This window comes from Drosophila novamexicana, unplaced genomic scaffold, assembly GCF_003285875.2.
Source record: "Drosophila novamexicana strain 15010-1031.04,08,12 unplaced genomic scaffold, DnovRS2.1 tig00000193-arrow-pilon, whole genome shotgun sequence".
In the NCBI taxonomy this organism is placed as follows: domain Eukaryota; kingdom Metazoa; phylum Arthropoda; class Insecta; order Diptera; family Drosophilidae; genus Drosophila; species Drosophila novamexicana.
The window spans coordinates 9,717,869-9,738,949 of NW_020824787.1; the positions used below are offsets into that span (position 1 = coordinate 9,717,869).

Consider the following 21,081-nt stretch of genomic DNA (forward strand, 5'->3'; position numbering starts at 1 on the left):
TCCAGTAACAGGAAATAATAAAAGTGCAAACAAATCGTTAGATTTTCGTATTAAAGTGCCATCTATGTTAGTTGTTGTGAATGTGTATTGCTGTTTGGCATTCTGTCTAGTGGCACAGTGGAACTATAATGAAAACTATCCGGATCAGTTATAAAATACGTCTAGATAGATAAATAACTTTATCCAACTATTCAAAGCTTATTATAGTTTTCGATAGCCTTCATTAACTTTTAACTGTTGAAAACATATTTATAATTTGCACACGTGCCTAGAGTTTCGGGCCCACTGTACAACAACAATGATGACTTTGGGCCAATGAAGAGTATCAGTCGGATCGAGCGGCCGCTTACAGCTGCTGTTTAGAAGCGATGGCAAAGCCGCGCAAATTGTGAATTTTTCTTGTTTTGATTGTTTGGTGCTTAGAGTTTGCGTGTGTGGGTGTGTATTTTTATGCCTGTGATAAGCTCGAATGGCTACCCTAGCAATTCTCATATATTATATGTAAGGATTCTTGCAGTTATTGCAAACGTTTACAAGGATTTGCCAGTGACCTAACTCAGTCTTTATAGTTATCAGGCAATTCTTGTTATTGTTGTATTCAGCCAGCTTTATTTGCCAGTTAAGTTTTATGTCATTTTATAAGCAACATAAATAAAACATTTTCCAGAGTTTTACGCAACAGAATTGTTATAACCTCAAAATAAAAAACTTCAAAATTGTATTAGGTAATGACACGCGCCATGTAAATGTCATAATTGCCAGTCGGACACCAACTGACCTTAAGCTTTGCCACTAACCTTACAGCATTTTGTTGCCAGAGCTCAGACAGCGGAAAGGCAAAGGGTTGCCACAACTAAACTAACTCTATTTGGGAGCCTACACACCTGAAAGCGCACACAAAGAGCATTGCGGAGTTGCGACTTATTAAGACTGTTATATTAATCACCAACGAGATATTAAATGCAACCAGTCTAAATATCAGTTAATTAATTCACTGCAAAAACTGTTAGTCTGGCATCCACAACGTGCTCGAATGCGCACACAAATTACCAGCGGGTGTTCGTCTTGAAAAATATGACATACCGTCAACAAGTAATTTACTAACGACTAAAATGCAAGCGGGACAAATCAGGTGGCCGGATAGTCATTGGCATTGAAACACAAAAAACATAAAAAAAAAAAGAAAAATGAAAGGGAAATAAATTAATTTGTGACAAAAACTAAAGAGAATATAAAATGTAGGCAGCAAATATTTGTTGAACTCGGATTTGACTCTAGATCCAGTCCCCAAGTCTGAACCACTCAGTTTTCAGCTGTTGCTGGCTATCAATATTCCGTTTCGATTTCGAATTAAAAGATTATGACGATAATAAACTTGACTAATCATTTTTATTACAATATCTAAACATTCACGGGCCATTATTGGAGGTCCATGGCCTTTTACTACGAAATTGAACGCTTATATTTTTCCCAGAACATCCGCCCCGATCTCGATAAGCGCTGTAGAAGTCAACATTCAGGTATAAAACGCTGCTGAACTGGGCAAAATAAAAACACAAGTTTGTTTATTAATTTTTATAACTTAAATACATAATTTTTCTTTGTATACTTTTTATTTGTATTTCGTTTGCTTTGTTTTTTTTTTTTTTGTTTTTTTTTTTTTCATTTTGTATTTCGTTCCATGGGTAATAAATTATGAGACTATGCTTACAAACAGATTGAGATACATTTGTATCTTTATGATTTATGGGTTTATCGTAATTTAAGCCTGTTATCAATTTTACTTACATACCAAGTAAATGAATAAAATGGATTTTCGAAATAATTAGATTCGAATTTTTTATGTATATATTTATTAGTTTGACAATCGCCGTATGTTGCTTTACCAACTAAATTAACTATGAATGTTAAATAAAAAGTTTTTATGCATTTATTATGTTTTTTCCTTGTTTTTTTTTTTTTTGTTTAATATTTAACATTATTTGCCAGTTGTTATAAGTGATATGGAAAGCAATTTACATCAACTTGGCTTTGGCTGGTTATCCAGTTGGCCAACAATTTTACATTTAGTATCACAATTTATGTTTTTTATTTATATATTCTTTTTTTATTTGTTTTCTTTTCAAGATTAACCGAAGCAAAGCAAATTGATTTTGAATTATGTCTACCTGGATTTATTGCGTGTAAGTACAAAAGATTAAAAATTAAAATTTAAATTACGAACGTAGGAGAAAAAGGCAGACTAAATGTATATCGTGTCATATTATTATTGCACATTTTAAATATAGTTTTTAATATTTGTGGACTAAGGTATCATATACATTATGCAAATGTATATACTCTATATATGATTTATATATTATTTAGTTTAAGATTATCATTACCTTAAATGTACTTTAAATTCGAATTTTGATTTTCCTACGCCTTCAATTTAGCTGTTGTCAACTTAAATTTCAATTTTTTCGTGATTCTGATTTTTTGTGGCGAATATCATACTATACATTAGGGAGTCAGCCTGAAACGCTATCAGTCTCATTTCAAAGCAATCCAGCGGCGTTTCTAGGGCCTGTGTTAGACTGGAACATTGCTTTTGATGCATCTTTGGATACGTTTCATGCCAGTTTAGTTTTGTGTTGTGGTTTTCAATGATTTCTTTAGCTTTTGGATCATAAAAAATTGTTTATGAAAGAAATCATTGGAGAAATCATGAAAAGAAATCACAGGCGAGCAGGCATTGCCTGTCTTAATTTCTGCCCCGGGTTTATTGTTAGCAACTTAAAAAAAGAATCAAATATTTTTGTGGGCAACAATTTATAAAAACAATTTTTTTGTATACGCGTATGTGCAAAGCTGTTTTTATGGGGCTTCGTACATTTTCTCTTGAACTACCTTGTGAGAATTTCAGAGCACTTTTCGGTTCTCTTTGCTTCCTTCTTGCATTTAGTGTTCACTTATTTTAGCGTTCACACTCTGCAGTCGTCTTTGATTATCCACTCTTTGCTTTAACCCGCGCTTCACAACACAGCGTGAGATCATATTGTTGCGAGAGTCTATTGTCACGGCCAATGGCTAATATTTGGATTGTTCTTGATCGTACTATCGATAACTAATTAACTTATTCACGATCATCGCTCCACTCATTCATCTATAAATAGAAGGATCAAACAAGACAAGAACTGTATTAATATAGGTGATAATTGCAGTAGAATGAGGGGGTGGTGTTAAACCTTTTATACTTGTAGTGTTTAAATGTAAAGTAAAAAGTTCAATAATTGGGCATAAAAAGTTCTAAATTACCGAAAATATTTGTGGGATAAGAAAGTATTTATGAAAAACTGGTCAGATTTTGATAATAATGATAGTTTTGTGTTTTGGTTTGGTGTGATTTTGGAAGACTTACATACTTTACAGCACGATTTCTAAAGGTCTCTTGCTCCATGTCGCGAATTTTGTGTGTCAGCATATGCTGCTTGAGGTTACCCTGCAACAGAATTAAGAAGAGAGAGCAGAAAGAAGGCGTTAGGGTTTCATCTAGGCATTTAATATAATATACATATATTCCCACAAATATTCTCTCTTATACATACCTTAGTTGTAAAGCCGCGATCGCAGATGTTGCACTTAAAGGGCCGTTCTTTGGTGTGGCTCCTATAGTGAATCTCAAGCGCCGAATGACAGGGGAATGTCTTGTAACAGATGCCGCACGTGGTGCTGCCCCGCACTCCACTTAGTGCCAACGGATTAAATGGTGCCGCTGGCATCACGGATTGCGCGATTTGGTTCATGGCATTGCACATATTTTGTGTGGTGGCTGGCGGAAATATTGGTAGATTGGGGAACATGCCGAAGGGCGGTCGCGCAGAAATCAGCGGATTGGGCTGGGCTGGCGGACCGACTGACGATTCGCCGGACCGAGGTGGAGGCTGTGGAGATTCCTGGCGTTGTGCAGCGGCTGCTGCGGCGGCTGCTACCGCCGCTTTCTGTTGAACTTCCTGCGCCTCGCGACGGAGGTGTTCCTGATGTTGATGCAGTGCAGCCGCATGTTGCTGCATCTGATGATGATGGTGCTGCGCGGCGGCTGCGGCAGCCACAGCCGCTTGTTGCTGCATAAGATGCTGATGCTGTTGCTGCAAATGATGCTGTAGTCCAGGAGGAAGGCAATCAATGCCCACTGAGGGTGGCAACTGCGAAGAAAGCAGCGAAGCGGGACCATTGGGACTTCGCACCGAAGTCTGCTGACTAAGCGGGCTAATGGTCTTCTCCTTACGCTCAATAGGTGGCGGCAGCGGTGAACGCGAGCTTGAGGATGCCAGCGGCGGTGCAAGAGCGCGTGGCGTCAAGTCGAGAGCTCCCTGTGAAGTCTCTGACACGGATCGAACGGGTGAGCAGCTGGGCTTGGGCTGCGAGCTTGGGCTGGTTGGAGCCGAGGGTGAGGCCGAAGCGGAACCAATCGAATTGGGATTGCTGGCGGCAGAGTGCGGACGCTGATGACTGTTAATGTTGACTACACCAGTTGGATCAATACGCAGCTTCTGCTCAAACAGGAGCGACTTAAAATCATCACTAGAACGCGGTCGCTCATCGCCCGCAGGATCATTACTATTTGACAAATGCTCCGAGGAAATATCATCGAAGTCATCTCCATCGCCACAGTCCATATTATCATCCAGGTCGCCCTGCGATGACTCCGAGCCCAAAGTGCCATTGTGTGGACCACCGGGCATGCCAGATGCTCCAGGCGGACCACCAGCACCGCCGCCAGGCATGGCACCAAAGTGAAAGGCAGCCGCTGCGAAAGGATTGATAAAGTGGCCAGGCATCATTGAAGGCGGCGGATCACGTATTTCGGCGGCCTGTATTTGCTCGGGTGTCAGGTCGGTTGGCTCCCCCGTGTGCAGACGTATGTGCTGTTGCAGCACAAGCGCGTTGGAGTACTTCTTGTGGCAAACCGGACACTGATGAAAGTTACGCATGGGCGGTCGAATCTTGTGCACAGCCATGTGGGTTTTCAGATTGCCTTTGGTCGTGAAGGCTCGGCCACAAATTCGACACTTAAAAGGTCGCTCGCCCGTGTGAGTACGGTAGTGCATTTGAAGAGCGCTCTTGCAGGAGAGGACGCGATCGCAGACAACGCACTGATTAGGATCGCTGATCTTCTTGTTCTTCATAAGCTCTTTGAGCTTCATTGTCTCCGAGGTGTTCGACACCTCAATAAAATTCTCCCACGAGTTGTCATTGCTATGAGGACGCGGCAGCAAGGCAGCCATCTCATGTTTGATTGGATTGAAGAAGGGTGAACGCGGAATGTGAGCATGCGCATGGCCAGCGGGCGAACGTATCGGCGAATGATCGTCCGTCTTTGAAGTGAAATTAAGGGGGAAGCGCTCAGCAAAGAAGTCTTCTCGTTGGGGCATCGTGGGCGGGAGTTGTCCAGGAGTCGGCAACTGATCCAGATGGGTCTGCGATCCAGGTGAGCACTGCGCATGCATGATTGCTGGTGGTTGTATAGGCTGCACCACAGGCGGATAGGCGGGCATAACACTGGAGTGGGAGTGAACGTGGTGATTTTGCCGCTGCATGAGTGGTGGCGTATGAGGCACTGTTGAGGATGAGGGCGTAGGCGTACGCCGGTTAGGCGCCTCCGGCTTTTGCATACTCTCCTGCATATGCATCTGATCTTCATCGACGCGCTCCTCCTTAATCCGCACCTCAAGCGGCAATGGCTCCATTTCGGCGCTTTCAGCTGTCGCTGCTTCCATCGTGTGCTCCGTCTTTTCCTCTTCCATTAGCTCTGATTTAACAGGCAACCTAGCCGCTATAATGTTGTCTTCCTCCTCGTGGGGGGAGCTGGGACCCGAGGACTTGCGCAAATCCGTGGGCATGTCCTGACTCTGATCGTGCGTGTGCTTCAGTGCCGCACCCAACCCCGGCATCTGTGGGAAGAAGGGATGCGGCAAGCCGGCGGTACTGCCTGCAGTAGCACCTAGTGACTTAAGCAGCTCCATGGGTGGGCGGTACATGCCCTGCAGTCCAGGGAACGCTGGACTCGAGGCAAAGGACATCGACGGCTGCATCTGTGTTAGAGTAGACGTTGATGGCGGCGGCAGACCAGTCGCTGGGGCTGGTGACTGCGTTGGAGAACTGTCGGGAGACATTTGATCCAGCAGCGGTGGATGAAACTTATCCATGTGCTCTGGTATAGGCGTTGCATTCATGGGCACATGCGGGAACTTTTGTGCATGCCTCTGAAAATGCACCTTAAGGTTGCCTTTAGTGGTAAATCGGCTCCCGCAGACGTTACATTTAAAGGGTCGCTCACCCGTATGGGACCGTATATGAATTTGTAGGGCAGAGTCAGAGCCAAATACCTTTCCGCAGTATCTGCAGCGGTGTTTAAAGAAGGGCTCATTGCGACCCTTACCGTCGCTGGACTTGTCACCAAAAGCGAAATCATCGGCCATGTTATTGGCCAAGATTCCTTGGGAGGCAGAATCGAGCACCTCCTGGGTGCGCTTTTGCAGCAAATCTAAGGAATTAGGCTCTGGTAAATCGTCATGATTGGTAATGATGCTAGACGACAAATCCGCACCAAAGGGCAGCGGCATATTCTCCATCTCTTTAAGCTTATTCAGGGCGTCCTGTGAGCTCTCCTGCTCACCGAAAATCTTAGCACTTGCGCCAGACGACTTGGTACTGGCATCTTCTTCGCGTTTGCGCTTTAGCGATGAGGTCGAAAGCGATGTGGCTGCTGGTGAGATGGATCTGGAGCGCTCGCGTAAAGGCACACCAGCATTTATAAGGTGCTGACGCGCCTTGGACTCGGCCATGCGTGCCTCGGCCTTTTGTCGCAGCTCCATGTCTGCGATGCGCTCCTCCTCTTCGTAGGTATCTGTTTCGCCATCCTCGCGTTCCTCCGGCTCGAGTTCCTCGTCGGCTTCGTCTTCATTTTGCTTAACCTGGTTAAGAGCCAGCTGCGATTGTAATTGCTGAATAAGCTGAATCTGGAAAAGCTGCTGCTGTTGCAAATTGAAGAGCGTTTGCTGCAAGAAGGCCAGCTGCTTCATGGCTGCCTCATTGTCCGTTCCAGATGCGCCATTCGCAATTGTCTTAGCCGCAAACTGTGCAATGGCCATCTGCATGTTTTGTATGGCTTCCAGGGTGACAGGTGTGGCGCCAAATTGCTGTGCTGCTGCGCCAGCAATCACTGCATTGGTAACTGGTGGCGTAGTCGAGTTCTTGCCACGCGGTGTTCCCTCATCCTGCATTTCAACATCCACGTCCAATTCCTTTTTAGGGGATTTAGCCTGGGAAGTCGCCTCCTCCATTGACGAAGTCGCGGCTGTGGGTGAATTCGGCATAGAAGCGTTCAAATTCGCGTTCTGCTCGACCTCGTGCTCGACTGGTGGCTTTGTCATGACCAATTTGTTGTTGTTGTTGTTATTATGATTGTGATCCGCGATTGTCTCTTCGGCATTATTTTCTATTTCTTTACCAATCTCTGATTCGGACTGGGCACTCTCTTCTAGTACCAATTCCTTTTCCGACACTTGTTCCGGCTCCCTTTCGTCCTCGCTGTGCTGCTGTGGACTGCGGCTGGGACACGGGCTGTTGCCAGCGCTGGCGCTAGCCGTCGCGGTTGTCAAAGGCGAGCAGGCGCCATTATCTTCCTGATCACTTGCTATGTCTGCCAAGAAAACAAAATTAAAAACCTAGAAATTAAAATCAGTTTGTAAAACACACAGATTTACTTAATGTCATCAAACTCTACAAAAATGTTGACAACTTAAAGCGACATCCTATTAACAAGCGACAAATTACAATGCAAATAAATATATAAATATTTACGAATACATACGCTGTCCAGTGCAGGCAGAAGGAGGTACTTGAAATATAGGAATCATGTAGCGTTGCCGCTGACGTTGCCTAAAGCGCACAGTTCGTGGCGTATGTGCTAATATGTTTGTTTTTTATTTTTTTAATGGAAGTTTCAGTTTTGTATTCCTATTGAATTGATTGTTATGTCAATTCAACTAATATGTCCCTTTCGATTTATATTTAATCTATAAACAAAATTTCGAAGACGCTTGCTCCAATGTGCACACTTGACAATGACAACAACAATAACTTGTTGTGTCTGACTGTGGCACCACCAAAATAGAGAACGCACTGTCTGGAGCAAGCTGCTGCCTGGCCTGGCCTGGTACCGGTAAGACTCCCGCACCCCCCGCTGCTGTTGACCACTGCCTTGTCGCATATATGACTTAATCGCTGGCAATTGTTCATTGCAATGCGGCTATGTTGCTACCGTAGTGGAAGTTGCTGCTGCTGTGTTATGCTGCTGTCGAAGCAGGTAATGCAATTGCATTTCTTGTGTTAGCCTTAACCAGTTAGCCCACTCCCCCCTTGTCAATTCACTGTTTGCTCGAAACCCAATTAGCAATTGTTGATTAGCTGATTCTCACCTGCTGCCCGCGCAACAAAAAACTAAAACAGCTGACATTTGTTGGACCGACGGAAAATGTCCCAACATGTCCACAAACTTAACGAAAGGCAGGTAAACAAATGTTTCTTATATAGAATATAAAAAATGACCAAATTGGTTCGCATGCGCAGAGCCCATAAAGCATAATTTATGATAAGCAGGGCCAACAAACGAGATAAATCTCCATCCGTAGCCCACTTGCCTTGCTGATCGGCAAAGATACACTCGCCAGTATAATAAAGCATATTTCTGCACAAATCAAAACGAGTCAAGCGAGTTTTATACATAAAGTATACAAATGCAGAGCCGCGGATAGAGCGTCAGACAACAGGCTGTTGATACTTTAGGCAGCTACGTTTTGGCTGCGTATCGGAGCCATTTGCATATCGATCGCATTAATATAATAATTATTTTTAAAACGAATATTACGACGAGACCTCAACGTTGTTCCTCATTTGGAAATTTGTATATGTATTTGTATTTGTATTTGTATTTTTATTTCTTTGTATTCGTTTGTATTTGATTTGCCGCCTGCCGAATGCAACGTGCAAATTTCGATATTTGATTGTCGACTCTTGTTAACTTGCTGAATAAGATTTTTAAATTTTTAGCGGGTTCAACGAAAATGGTGAACAAAATAATAATAATTATAACTGATAAGTGAATGTTATTTTAATTAATTAAAATTAAGTATAATGGGCGCCATAAAATTTGAGTCGGTCGCTTTGTTGGCATGACAACCGGCCATAAAAAGTAACAGCAATCCGAATTATGATGCCCATAAAATTGTCAAGCAATCGAACATTGCTAAGTCATTTTGCGATTGGTAATAAATTTGCTAAATTTACAATAAGAATAAACACATCTTGTTTATTGTCTTGGTCAAAACAACAAATCACAAACTGAGAGCTGCGTCGTCCCTATTATCCCAGCTCCTAGCAAATGCATCCTTTGGGCAAATGCATCCTTCGCTTTTGATTTAAGCTCTTCTATTGTGTTTTTCTTTTATATTGCTTCGATATTTTTGTTTGTTTAAATTTATTTGTACATGTGTATATTTTTATATAAACCCATACAAATCAATTTGTTTGCAATTCGCTTTTGAATTATTTTTAAAATATGCAAAATATTGTCCTGAAAAGCTTGCTGAAAACAATATCAAATTGTGGACGGGACATTATTTATCCTATACTTGAAAAAATGCACACGAAGTCAACTCAAAATAAATGATATAAATTGAATTGGGTTTTAAAAGCTCTAAGGCTTCAAGATGGTGTAAGTCAGTAATCTGATATAAAATACAATTGTATAGGCAAAAAAATAAGTTTCTAGCAAACTAGTTTCTAAAATGAGAATTTAAGAAGTTTCTTCGGCCAATGTTAAATTATGTCTGCAATAAATAATAATTCTTAGCATTTAAATTGTCATTGTCAACCGCATGCACATCAAACATGTCAAATTTTTTGGCTACTAAATTGGTTTATTAGCTCTTATATATCTAAGCTTACTAAATACTGAAACGTATTAGATCTCATCAGTCTAATTTTTAAATCACATTAGTAATGTCAGCTAGAAGTAAAAAATCATGCTAAGCCTGAGATTAATGAACAATTTTTGCGAAAAGAGCCGTCGATATATGCACCATTTAATAAAATGACGTGTAATACGTATCAAAAAATGACGTACAGCTTGTGCAAGTCAGTTTTTGTTATTATTTGCAGTTCCTGTTACGCCTTATTTTTAGAATTTTTGGTGCATACATTTGACTCTGGTCACCTATTGATGGCGCGCAACGAGCGTTTCAATTATCCCATCATCATATTCAGTATGGAAATCAGCCGGGAATTGACGGGGGTCTAACAACGAGCGAACAAGTCAATGATTTTCCAGTTTTGTCAAGGCAAAAAATGTTGTGCAGCAAAGTAGAAAATACAAAACAACTATAATAACAACACAACAGGGGAAACACAGAACGGACATGTCGCATAATTTTATAATATCCAAGTCCATTGTCGATTCCGATTTCAATATAGATTTCACGGGTTTCGCATAAATTGACACTCGGGGCAAATTGAATTTCATGTATATGAATTTCAAGCATACATAAGTAAAGTAAATGAAGTAAAAAGAAAAACAAAATCGAGACACAAAGTATCAGGGCAGAAATTAATGCAACAAAGTTTGCCTACGGCACTTAAAGCTACGCAAATTGAAAATATCAGAAGCTACACAGACGAATACAAAAACTCGCATAAATGAAAATAATTAAATAATTAATGTCATTAAGTTTTGCACATTGACTTCTGCGTTCGTGCGCTAACAAAACAACCACAAATATCGACGAAATTCATATGCACAGCTAGCACATATGTCTATTCACATGTACTTAATCCATATAAACCATATGGAAATTGGCTCAAATGTTAGTCTCATTTCTGATTTCTTAAAATGTATTTTTCTGCTGCAAATTTCTCGATATTTCACTTATTTATGACCCTATCACTAATGAGTGTACATTTATTAATGCCCAGTAGCAACAACAAGAGCACAACTTTCGGAAATGCTTCAGCTTAACCCTATTATATATATATATATATATCTATATATATTAGTACGTAAACCAAATACGCGAAAAATAATTGATAAATCTCAAAGATAATAATTTACCTGCCGCTTTCGTCAGTACGTCTTCGCTTATAAAAACCCCAATGGTTTCTTAATCAAATATATTATGAATATAAACAATAAGTAAAAATAAAAGTATATAAAAGTAATCAGCTTATAACCTATCCAAATATGAAAAAGAAATAATTCAAATAATTTATTAGCAAGCAGCTTTTCTTTCAATATCTCGTTTAAATTATCATAATGGTATATTATATAACTTAGAGTAGAAAGTCGACATACTAGTATCACAAAAAAGAATTTACGTCTGAGTTTGAAATGAACAACAATTAACTGAGCCAGTTTCTGCTAATTAACAAATTTATCATTTTTGCCCAACCAAACAGACAAAAGAAAATTATGTTATATAAAAGTGGCTCTAATTTAGATTTGGGCCTCTTAAAACCAGATTTTCTTTTAGCGAGGGTCGCCAATAAAAATGGTAGCCAGAGGAGAAAAAATGTGCAGTAGATTTTAAAAATATCTTCAAAATTAATAAATATAAGTATTTCGATTTAATTTATGCGGCTGTCTGCATCAGTTTTCTTATGAATTATATATAACATTTTGAGGCTACAGATTTTAATTTGTATTTCCAGTTTTTGGAGCCGATAAAAGTTTTAAGTGCCTGAAAGCCTTCTTTTGTCAACATATTGTTCGCTTTGCCTCACGTCACATTTCTCTCACATACACACACTCTCTCTCTCTCTCTTTATCTTTCGCTCTTTCTCTATCGCTTTCTCACGCTCCTCTCTCTTTTCGTCTCTATCTTGAATTTTCCTCCTTTCCCCGTATTTGTATTGTATTTGTCATGATTATTCAAGAATACCCCTTTACTAACTCTGCTAATTTTTTATGACAAATCAAGTATCGATTTAAATACGACGATTTGGAGTCGCTCCTCGCTATGATTTAGGTGTACACATGTATAAATGCACATATTTATTTATGCCAGTGTACGTCATAAAGCTTGAAAATGATTTGAGAGCAATATGGGGGCCTTTTAAAGACTTTTAATTGTTTGAAAGCTTCGCCATTTACATACGTCACAAACGAATCCAATCGAAACGCATTCACACAGTTCGCCTTGACTATAGCTTGGACACAAATTAATATCTTACCAATGTATTGTATGACTTTAAATGTTTTTTTTTACGAGTTAACAAATATTTTTGTTTACGTCCAATAGTTATTATGGTATTATAAACATTTTTCGTGTAAAACACCAATAATTAATTTTATAACCTATATGTTATTTTCACAGCTTGTTAGATTATGTGATTGTAACTCATTCACATCCAATAATACAATTGCTGAATTGACTAATTTTATTGAAACTATAAAGAAATAAAACTCCTATATAGAAACAAAACTCAAACTGTCCATAAAACAGCAATGTGTGATTTAAGTTTGCTTCAATAGGAATGCAACACACAAAATTTGAAAAGGCAAAGAACAAACATGGAATTGAACAGCAAGTTATTGGCAGAAGATATCATATTTAGCTACGGCATTCAATATGAAACACACCTTTAGTTATATTGACTCAGCTTATTTACTTGAAATTCAGGAAAATTTGGAGCTTTCATTATAGACTACACTTTCACGCCAGCTTCGGGAAACTTACCTTTCTCTGCGCTTCTGGCGCGATCCTTCAGCTGTTTGACAATGCCATATTTAACGGTACCAAACTGTATCATTTTATTTATGGTCTCCTGGTGATTATCCTTGAAGTCACTACGCATTGCACACAAAACGATTAGCAAGTGATTTTTATCAAGAATGAAGAATTTTCGTTTTGTTCTATTCTATGTTGTTGTTGTTGTTTTTTCTTTTCCTTTAGCACAGACCGAACACTATTTAGATATATATGCATTTATTACTAATGCTAGGGAATGAAGAAAATATGTGTTCGTTTTTTTCGGCGCCACTTGGCCAAAGAAAATTTAACAATGTCATGTGCTCAGAGCTCGACCCATGGCCCCTTTCCTTGTCGCACTGTGCAAAAAAAGTTATTAGCCGTAAGCCTTGCCTCGGGTCAGTAAATTGATCGCTTCAATTGTTTGCGCGAATGTGTTTTTCCGTCGGCTTTGCAACGCTTATCGATAACAAATGACTTGATCTTTCATTTTAAATTGAAACTCATCACATTGATCATGTATACGTAACGACAGGGCTTTTAAGATATATTGTTATGGACACTGTCACCATCTGATTGGAATTTTGAAATTTTACGCGCACTCGCTAAAAATTTGTGCAGAAACGGGAATAATAGTCGGTGTTAACTCAGTGGCGGAATCGCTGCTCTCTCTGCGGCACGAACGTTCAGCACGCGCGTCAAAATAACACTGACACAAAACACAAACAATATCTTTGAGATATTTTCAGGCACACATACATACACATACAGCTACACGAACGCAGCCCGTAGTCGTCGTTTCTGCTGTTGTTGCTTCGGGCTGCGACGACGACACGACCGGTTTACTATCAATATTTTTACATGCGCTCTACCTATGTATGTTGAATGTGTTTGTGTGTGTGTGTGTGTGCAACATTTTTATTATGCTGCCACCAACAGCAACAACAACATGGGCAACTGGCTTATCCTGACATTCATTCAACCTACCCACCTTAAGCACACACACACACAAACACACACACACACACACATGTATATGTATGTATCAGACTCGCACTCGCTCACATTTCATATAATTTTTCCTACATAGACGCTCTCGCTCCCACTCGCGCACACACCCTCTCCAACACACACACACAAACGTAGTTTCCCTCTCATCATAACTTTTATTAAATTTTGCTCGACAGTCAGCCTTTTGTTGTCTTACTTGCACCCATTGGAAGCTATGGCTGCTGTTACTGTTACTGTTGCCATCAACCTCTCACCTCTGCTCAGCTTGTTACCCTCGCTCTCTCTGTCTCTCTCTCTCTCTCCCTCTCGCGCTCACGAGCGAAGGATGCTCAGTCTCTGGTGTTTCTGCTTACCTGTTTGCTGAACGGACATTTATGAAACTTGTTCGAAAAATTATGAGACACTCACACACAAAAAAAAAGCCGAGAGATACTCGCCGCTGCTCGCCGCCGCTCAAAAAAGCAGCGAAGTTGGTGTTGGTACTCGGCTTGGCTGCGCTTTCCTTGCTCCTGCTACTGCTTCCTTCCGCCTCTGGGGCTCGCTCACCTTTTGCGCCATTGTTTTTGTGCTTGTAGTAAACGTGCTCTTGCCGTTTTTACAGCTACATACATACATACACTCGGCTGCTCTCGGGTGCGCTGTCTGACGATCTGCCTTCTCTCTCGCACTTGCATTCTCTTGGTTAATAATTTATCATAATTCATATGCCCCGGCAACTGGTTGTGAATCCCCTGCTTATAAGTGTACGGCCCTTTTACAGCTGCCATCTCACTTGCACGCACGCCTGCGCCTCGGCCATTTGTTGCGCGAGCTCTTCCCACCTCTCGCGCTGCGACTCTTTCTCACGCGCAGTTATGAGCGCCGTTTCTGTTGTTGCTTTTTTAATTTCGGTTTTATAAGATTTTCGGTTCTTTGCTATTGTTCGCCCCCGACTCATTGGACCGTTCGTCCGCCTGTCTGCTCTGGGTGCTTCGCTTATTCGTCAATTTGGTTTTGTGCGTGTGCTGTGCATGTTTGCATGTGTGCGTTGAGTATTATGAGCCATTCATCAAAACGTTTGGTTTCCTGTTTCTTTCTTTGTTGTTTTCTTTATTTTGGGCAACTCCCACTTATTTTATTATATTCTTATGCTTTGTTTTCTAAGCTTGCAATCATTATATACGTACGGTATTGCATATTTTTTTAATGGGCATGGTTTTATGGATTTATTTCAGAGGTACTCAAATAATTTAAGTTACCTGTAAGCAAATGTAAAGCTGTCAGCGCTGAGTTTTAGGCCCCTTGCAACTGTTCTACAAAATCATTAAAAATTTGTACGTACATGCAATTCGCATTAATGTATTGTGACTCAATTCTACACATCTGGCGATAGGCTGGCTTTGTGGGTTCTGTTTTGATATAAACATTAATTTCTTTGTTTTTATTTTTATTGCTTTTGTTTTTGGTAATTAAAAAATGTTAAGACTTTAAAGCACTTCAAAAAGGTTTAAGTAATTATTTGAACAATTGCTGAGTAGCAACTGATTACACACTATGTTGGTCAATTGGGAATTAAAGCAAATGAATCAATTTTTTAATTTCATTTGAATTGAATTCTCTAGCTGAATTGTCTGACTCACAATAGACAGAAATGAGTATTCTATTTATAATGCCAAGTTAGTACCTTCATGTATTTTAGTTATGGCTATGTACTATAATCGATATAGACAGAAAATATTTACGTATTTTCGCAGTCTCTGTTGCAGCTGAAACCTAAGTTAAAAGTCAAATTCGTTCATTGGGTGAATGGCAATTAATGGCCAGAAGATGGCTTAGCCTAAGGGGGGCTATCATAAACTTTGCCCGGAGCGAACGAGAGGAGTCGTACGCGAATGAAGACAATAAAATGAACGTACTGGAAGAGATGCAACTCAAACTTGATAAAAAAAAAAATAAAAAAAAAAACCATGCGAGACGAGCAGCTAATAAATAAAAGGGAGTACAAGTCGAGTAGACCGCCAATAAAATGCATAAAGTCGAGGAGTTGGAAATTCAACGTGTTGAAAAAAAAAGATGGAACACAATAAGAGACGAGTAGAAGCGAAGAAAAAAACGCGAGTCCAAAGCCAATCGCCACCTTGCGCACCAGTAAGAAAGCAGAAAACTGCGCACTGAAACAAAAAGCAAGAAATAAGACGAGGCAAATGTATACAGTACGCCTCCTACCCACTCATATCTCAGCGCTGTTGCGTGTGTGTGTGTGTGTGAGTGAGGGTTTGTTTATATACCAGACCAATACATAATTCATAACGCTCATATTCGCTCATTTTGCGTCGCCGCCGACAACCAACCGCCGCAGCCAGCGACATCAAAAGCAGTGTATATGTAGCTGCCCTTTTCATATCTGCCATTATATTCAATACTGATACGCCAATACAGATACGAGGCGGACTCATACGATGGTAAGTTTTGATAGACTCTCATAATCATAACGAAAACAACACCAACAACAGGAATAACAGCGTGCGTTGCACGCTCATTGAATTCTTACAGGTTGCTTGCCTCTCTCTCTCTCTCCCTCTCTCTCTCTCCCTCTCTCTCTCTCCCTCTCTCTCTTTCTCTCTCTCTTGCACTCTCTGTGAGCATTTATTTTTGCTGTGGCGCAACAGTAGCAGCACAACAGCCGCTCTCATTTTGTAAAAGCCTGCTATTTCTGTCACTGTCGCTCTCTCGTTGTCATGCGCTGCTAGCAGTCAGTCTTATACGCTGTTAATGGGTTTTCTTCGAAAAAACTTCGAAAACTGTGCACTGTTAACGATTGCCCCGCCAAATGTTAAGATATCATTAGCATGTTAAGTGGCATATATTTCTGTGTGTGTGTATGCGCATTTGTATCTGTGTGTGCGAATGTGTGAACTGGCGAATAAGTTTTTTTATTTTTAATTACTGAGGATGCATTGTATGGACTTTGTTTCTGATTTCGTTAGCTCATAATCCTAAACGACTGAGTCTGTTGCTATTAAGCTGCAAAAACGGCAACAAATTAAGATATTTTCATTGAATTCATTCCTTATCAAAATCGGAAAGTATCACATATTGTAGAATCAAGCTAATCAATAATGACTCCATTAACAATTTTCATGAATAATACAAAAATGAACATTTCCAACATACCAACAGATGGACAACACAGACAGAGTTCCCCAGATCGATATGTTCATACTTTCTATGGATTTGTTTCCTTACATGTAGCTTGCTTCATCCATTTTATTTCTCATCTGCCGTTGGTATTCATTACGTTCTTCTGTTCTCATTCGTTTCTCATTATCCAATCCTAAAACTAAACTATCAATATGCAGCCTGGCAGTTTGATTGTGTCGCTCCATTTAAAGTACCCTTTTTTTCTCTGGGACAAACGTAGTCTTATCGTAGCTTTAGGATCTACGGGGAAGCATCGAATTTTAATGCTGTTGCGGTCTCTTTGTTGCCCTAAATAAAATTTAAAAACAAATTAAAGAAAATAAAATATGTAATTTACAAAATGCAAACGAAAGTGAAGTAAAATAAAAAATAAAAAAACGGAATCGCTTCCGCCTGATCGACTGACAATTTATGTAGCGGTCCCATCTCAAAGCCCCGAGGGAGCCAAGGGGCATAGCTGAAAATGCAATAATAAAAAAAAGAAAATAAATAATTAAAAACAAGTAGGAATGCTCTAGTCGGGAGTACCTGGTAGCTTGGCTTGGTCTGTCTCCAATTGAGGTACACAATGTAAATAAATAAAACTTATTACCAGCTCTTATGAACACGCATGCGCTAAGAATTTTAATTGTTGTTTTATGTTGGCCTGGTCCGGGGCCAGTCGCAAGTCTTAAGTAAATTCGATCCTCGCTAAAGGATTTTGAAATTTCCATTCGTTTGTTCGACCCGCTTTTTCCTTACCCGTTTTTCACACTTGTTTGCCTCATAAAAATTATGCCAAATTGTACGAGTAATTTTCACGGGACTGTTCAGATATGTTAAAAGGCACCGCATGCTTGCCTTTCATCAAGACGTGCCACAGAGTGCTCGGTCGTATTTGGGTCGGGGAATGCGTCTGCGTGGAGGCGTGTTCATGGCCGCGTCGAGTCTGCTATTGTTTCAGAATTTTAACAATTTAACAATTTTTATTTGATCTTAATGCTCACTATTTCAGCCGCCTTCTTTTCTATTATAGTTATTGGGTCCAACGGGCCCAGATCTATTAGTATTCACTGAATGTGCCCAAAAATGTCTATCAAACCGCGAACTCATTTAAGTCGCTGAGAGACGTGTTTAATGTTTACTTTGTGAACTGAGCTTATTTTCACCCCTCACCCAAGCTTCTTCGTTCATTTTATGCATTACCAAAAATGTAATTTAATGAAGGATTATTAAAAACGAAAGATTTTATTTAAATACTTAGTAATAAAATAATTGGAATGAATTAATCAAAGATCAGAACACGCATATACGATTTTTATTAGGTAAAAAGGTTTATAACCTCATCAGTAGCTAATCCAAATTTCCATTTAAAGGCTTTTAACATACCTACGTAATCTGTCAATCAATCAATCACATCGATCAGAGCTATTGAGCTTGTAAGTGTCCTTTAATAAACTGCAACTGAAACATTAACTATCAGAGATACTGCACCGAGTCAATCGAAATTTTAATACCGCTTCGATTCCCAAAGTCGGGATATAAACATTTTTATAGAGCGAGATTTAAATATGGTTGTCAAATGGACCAGGTAGGGGTAATTACGCATAAATCAGTGTTGCGAGGGTCAAGAGCTGAAAATGCATACAGATATCTTCATAGAGGCTCACACCACAGCCGAGTCGATCAATATTTCATTGATAGAGCGTAGGATACGCCGGTAAGGTCAAAAATTACAGAAGAGATAACGAAAATGTCAACAATTTTTAGGGCTAGGCCATAAATTTGAGAAACCCACAGCTGCCAATGCAGTAAACGATATTTAAAAAGGATTTCCTTTCGCCTTTGACCATTTTTGAAAAACATAAACGCCGGGCAGTAATAATTAAAACTAGAAAAGAAAACAAAAAAATAATAAAACAAAACAAAAAACGAGCTCAAAAGGAAAACACAAATAACCTTTGTACCTGCTCTCCTTTCGGACCTCAATGAAATGCAGACAATTGGCGACAACTTGACAAAATTATGAAGGTGTGCGTTAAGGATAATATCAGTGCTGATCGAGGCCAGCAAGTCCTTCAATTGCGCAATCTGCGCAGGTACACACACAAACAGACCGAAATGTCGTGAGGCGCCACTTAGCTCACAATTTTCAATTGTGATAAGAACAAGAGTTCATAACCGTTAGTTTCTGTTGCCGCCCTGGCGCCGTCCTGCGGATGTCCTGTCTGCTGCCTACTGCTGCCTGCAGCCTGTTGCGTGCTTTTGCGCTCAATTGACTCGAAATAAAGTTCAATTATTTAGGCATTCAACTATTTGACAGCCTCCGATTTGACTGGCTGCGACCGCAACTTGCAACTGCCTCAAAGTTGCCTTGGCAATGTTGCCACACGCTTTGACTTCTTTCGGCCCCTTGTGTCAGGGTATGCTCATCACGCATAATTTCTGAAGTGCTCCTCAACTCATCGCAACTCTCATTGTTGATTTCCTTTGTCAATTGCACTCACTTAGCGCGATTTCTGGCACTCTCTCACACTCTCCCTCGCGCGCGCTCTCTCTCTCTCTCTCTCTCTCTCTCTGTCTCACTCCCTTAATTCGTTTGTTTAATTTATTTATTTGCTGAAATTGCTATGAAAATTATATTTGCACAATTTTCAACAGGCGGTTCTCGAGTGCTGTTAAAAACCATTGTGACTGCGATTCCGTTTGCTTCTTCTGTGGCCAACCGCACAAATCACTTCAAAAATGTTGTCAGCCAGCTAAAGCAGGGGCAGGGAGTGGGGGATGGGGATGGGGATGGGTGCGATTTATCCCGCCCCTTTGTATTTGACTATTGAGTGCGCAATTTGTGCACTTTAAAATTATTATGATGGAGAGGAACTTATTCTATAAGTTAAGGGCTATTCATTAGGCAATCACAATTATATACAAGAGTGCTCAATCAGGCGTGCCCGACTAGGAGATACCCTACGTCTGGCGGCGATCTGCAGTAACAGGCATGCCCACCTTAAATATAAATATATATATGTAAATATCTTCCTCCAGCCCCAATCAATAGGAAATTCGGTCTTGAATAGATAGCTTTGGTGTTTACAGTCCCTATGCAATATTCAGGGCTCAAATTATGTAGGATTTATCAAAAAAGTGAAATGTTCTTAATCAGCTCATCGTCTTGATCAGGAATATGTATAATTTATGTGCTCCTTCTGTCGTTATTACATACATTTATACCTGTTTTACCCATTTTCATTGGTACAGGCTTTAAAGAAAACGTAGAACAGTCTCTTCAGCACCCCTTAAAGTGATAAGACTTATATTTAATATCCATAGTATCACTTTGATACTTGCTTTAGTTAAACAGAAGTTTAACAATGTGCAACGCCTGTCTTCAAGTAATTAGGCTACAAATTCGATTAAAACCCAATTAGTCGCAATTAGATACAATTTTTAAGAGCTCTGAACGAGATAACAATTGAAAGAGTGTAATGCTGAGCCCAAAGTAATAAAAAGTTTAAAATGTGCTATCACAAATGCCTCAAAAATGTTGCGAGAGCGTGTCGCGGAGCTCAACGGAAGGAGAGTTATGTGAAGGGCAATGCAGGCTAAAACAAATAGACACTTGATGGGCGCAACCAGGTAACGCCAATGTGTATTTGTGCTAGGTCCTGGCATTCGACGAAAGGATAAAGGACAAGGGGCAATAAACGAAAATCTTATGGCCGTGTTGCTGATCGCGCATTGTGATGTCTGCTCTAAATGTAAACCAGACGATTTATCTTTTATTATTGGTAAACATGCCCACCCGTCCATCACTTCATCCGCCTGTCCCAAGGCCAAGGATGATCTCTCGTCTCTCGTCGCTCGTCTCTTGTCGCTCAGTGGAAAAATCAAAACTTTATGATCGTGTTAGAGAAATTTCTTCGGGACTAGTTACGGAAACATTTGAAAAGCAATAAAAATACAACCCTATGACACCGGCCCGGGCACCGCCGCTGTCCCTGAATCAGAGATGTCGGACAACTGGTGGCATTATTACCAGCGAAAAACAAATATCCATAAAATTGTGCGTTCTTCCTCTAGATTTTCTGTGCGCGTGCATTTGTTATTCTTCTGTAAAATTTGTTTC

General features: G+C 40.2%; 1 protein-coding gene and 1 long non-coding RNA gene across 15 annotated transcripts; both read right to left on the reverse strand.

The window, feature by feature from the left end:
* Positions 1 to 1,950: 1,950 nt before the first annotated feature.
* LOC115758848 (homeotic protein spalt-major) lies at positions 1,951 to 12,957 on the reverse strand. Of its 4 annotated transcripts, XM_030699632.1 has the most exons (5): positions 12,774 to 12,957; positions 6,590 to 7,684; positions 3,588 to 6,526; positions 3,401 to 3,481; positions 3,063 to 3,145 (listed from the first exon to the last, which is right to left on the reverse strand). In XM_030699632.1, exons 1-5 carry the CDS (start codon positions 12,889 to 12,891, stop codon positions 3,116 to 3,118), a joined length of 4,263 nt encoding a protein of 1,420 aa, XP_030555492.1. In that variant the 5' UTR covers positions 12,892 to 12,957; the 3' UTR covers positions 3,063 to 3,115. The 4 variants fall into 4 exon arrangements, with proteins under 4 accessions (XP_030555491.1, XP_030555490.1, XP_030555492.1 ...); XM_030699631.1 differs by having other exon boundaries at positions 1,951 to 3,145; positions 3,405 to 3,481; positions 3,588 to 7,684; XM_030699630.1 differs by having other exon boundaries at positions 1,951 to 3,145; positions 3,588 to 7,684.
* A 992-nt stretch (positions 12,958 to 13,949) lies between these two features.
* LOC115759072 lies at positions 13,950 to 17,965 on the reverse strand. 11 transcript variants are annotated; one of them, XR_004017495.1, is made up of 6 exons: positions 17,718 to 17,965; positions 17,569 to 17,666; positions 16,950 to 17,264; positions 15,118 to 15,184; positions 14,207 to 15,034; positions 13,950 to 14,156 (listed from the first exon to the last, which is right to left on the reverse strand). It is a non-coding gene; the product is annotated as an uncharacterized LOC115759072 (long non-coding RNA). The 11 variants fall into 11 exon arrangements; XR_004017498.1 differs by having other exon boundaries at positions 16,950 to 17,109; positions 17,171 to 17,264; positions 17,569 to 17,965; XR_004017492.1 differs by having other exon boundaries at positions 14,207 to 14,342; positions 14,410 to 15,034; positions 17,569 to 17,965.
* Positions 17,966 to 21,081: the final 3,116 nt, after the last annotated feature.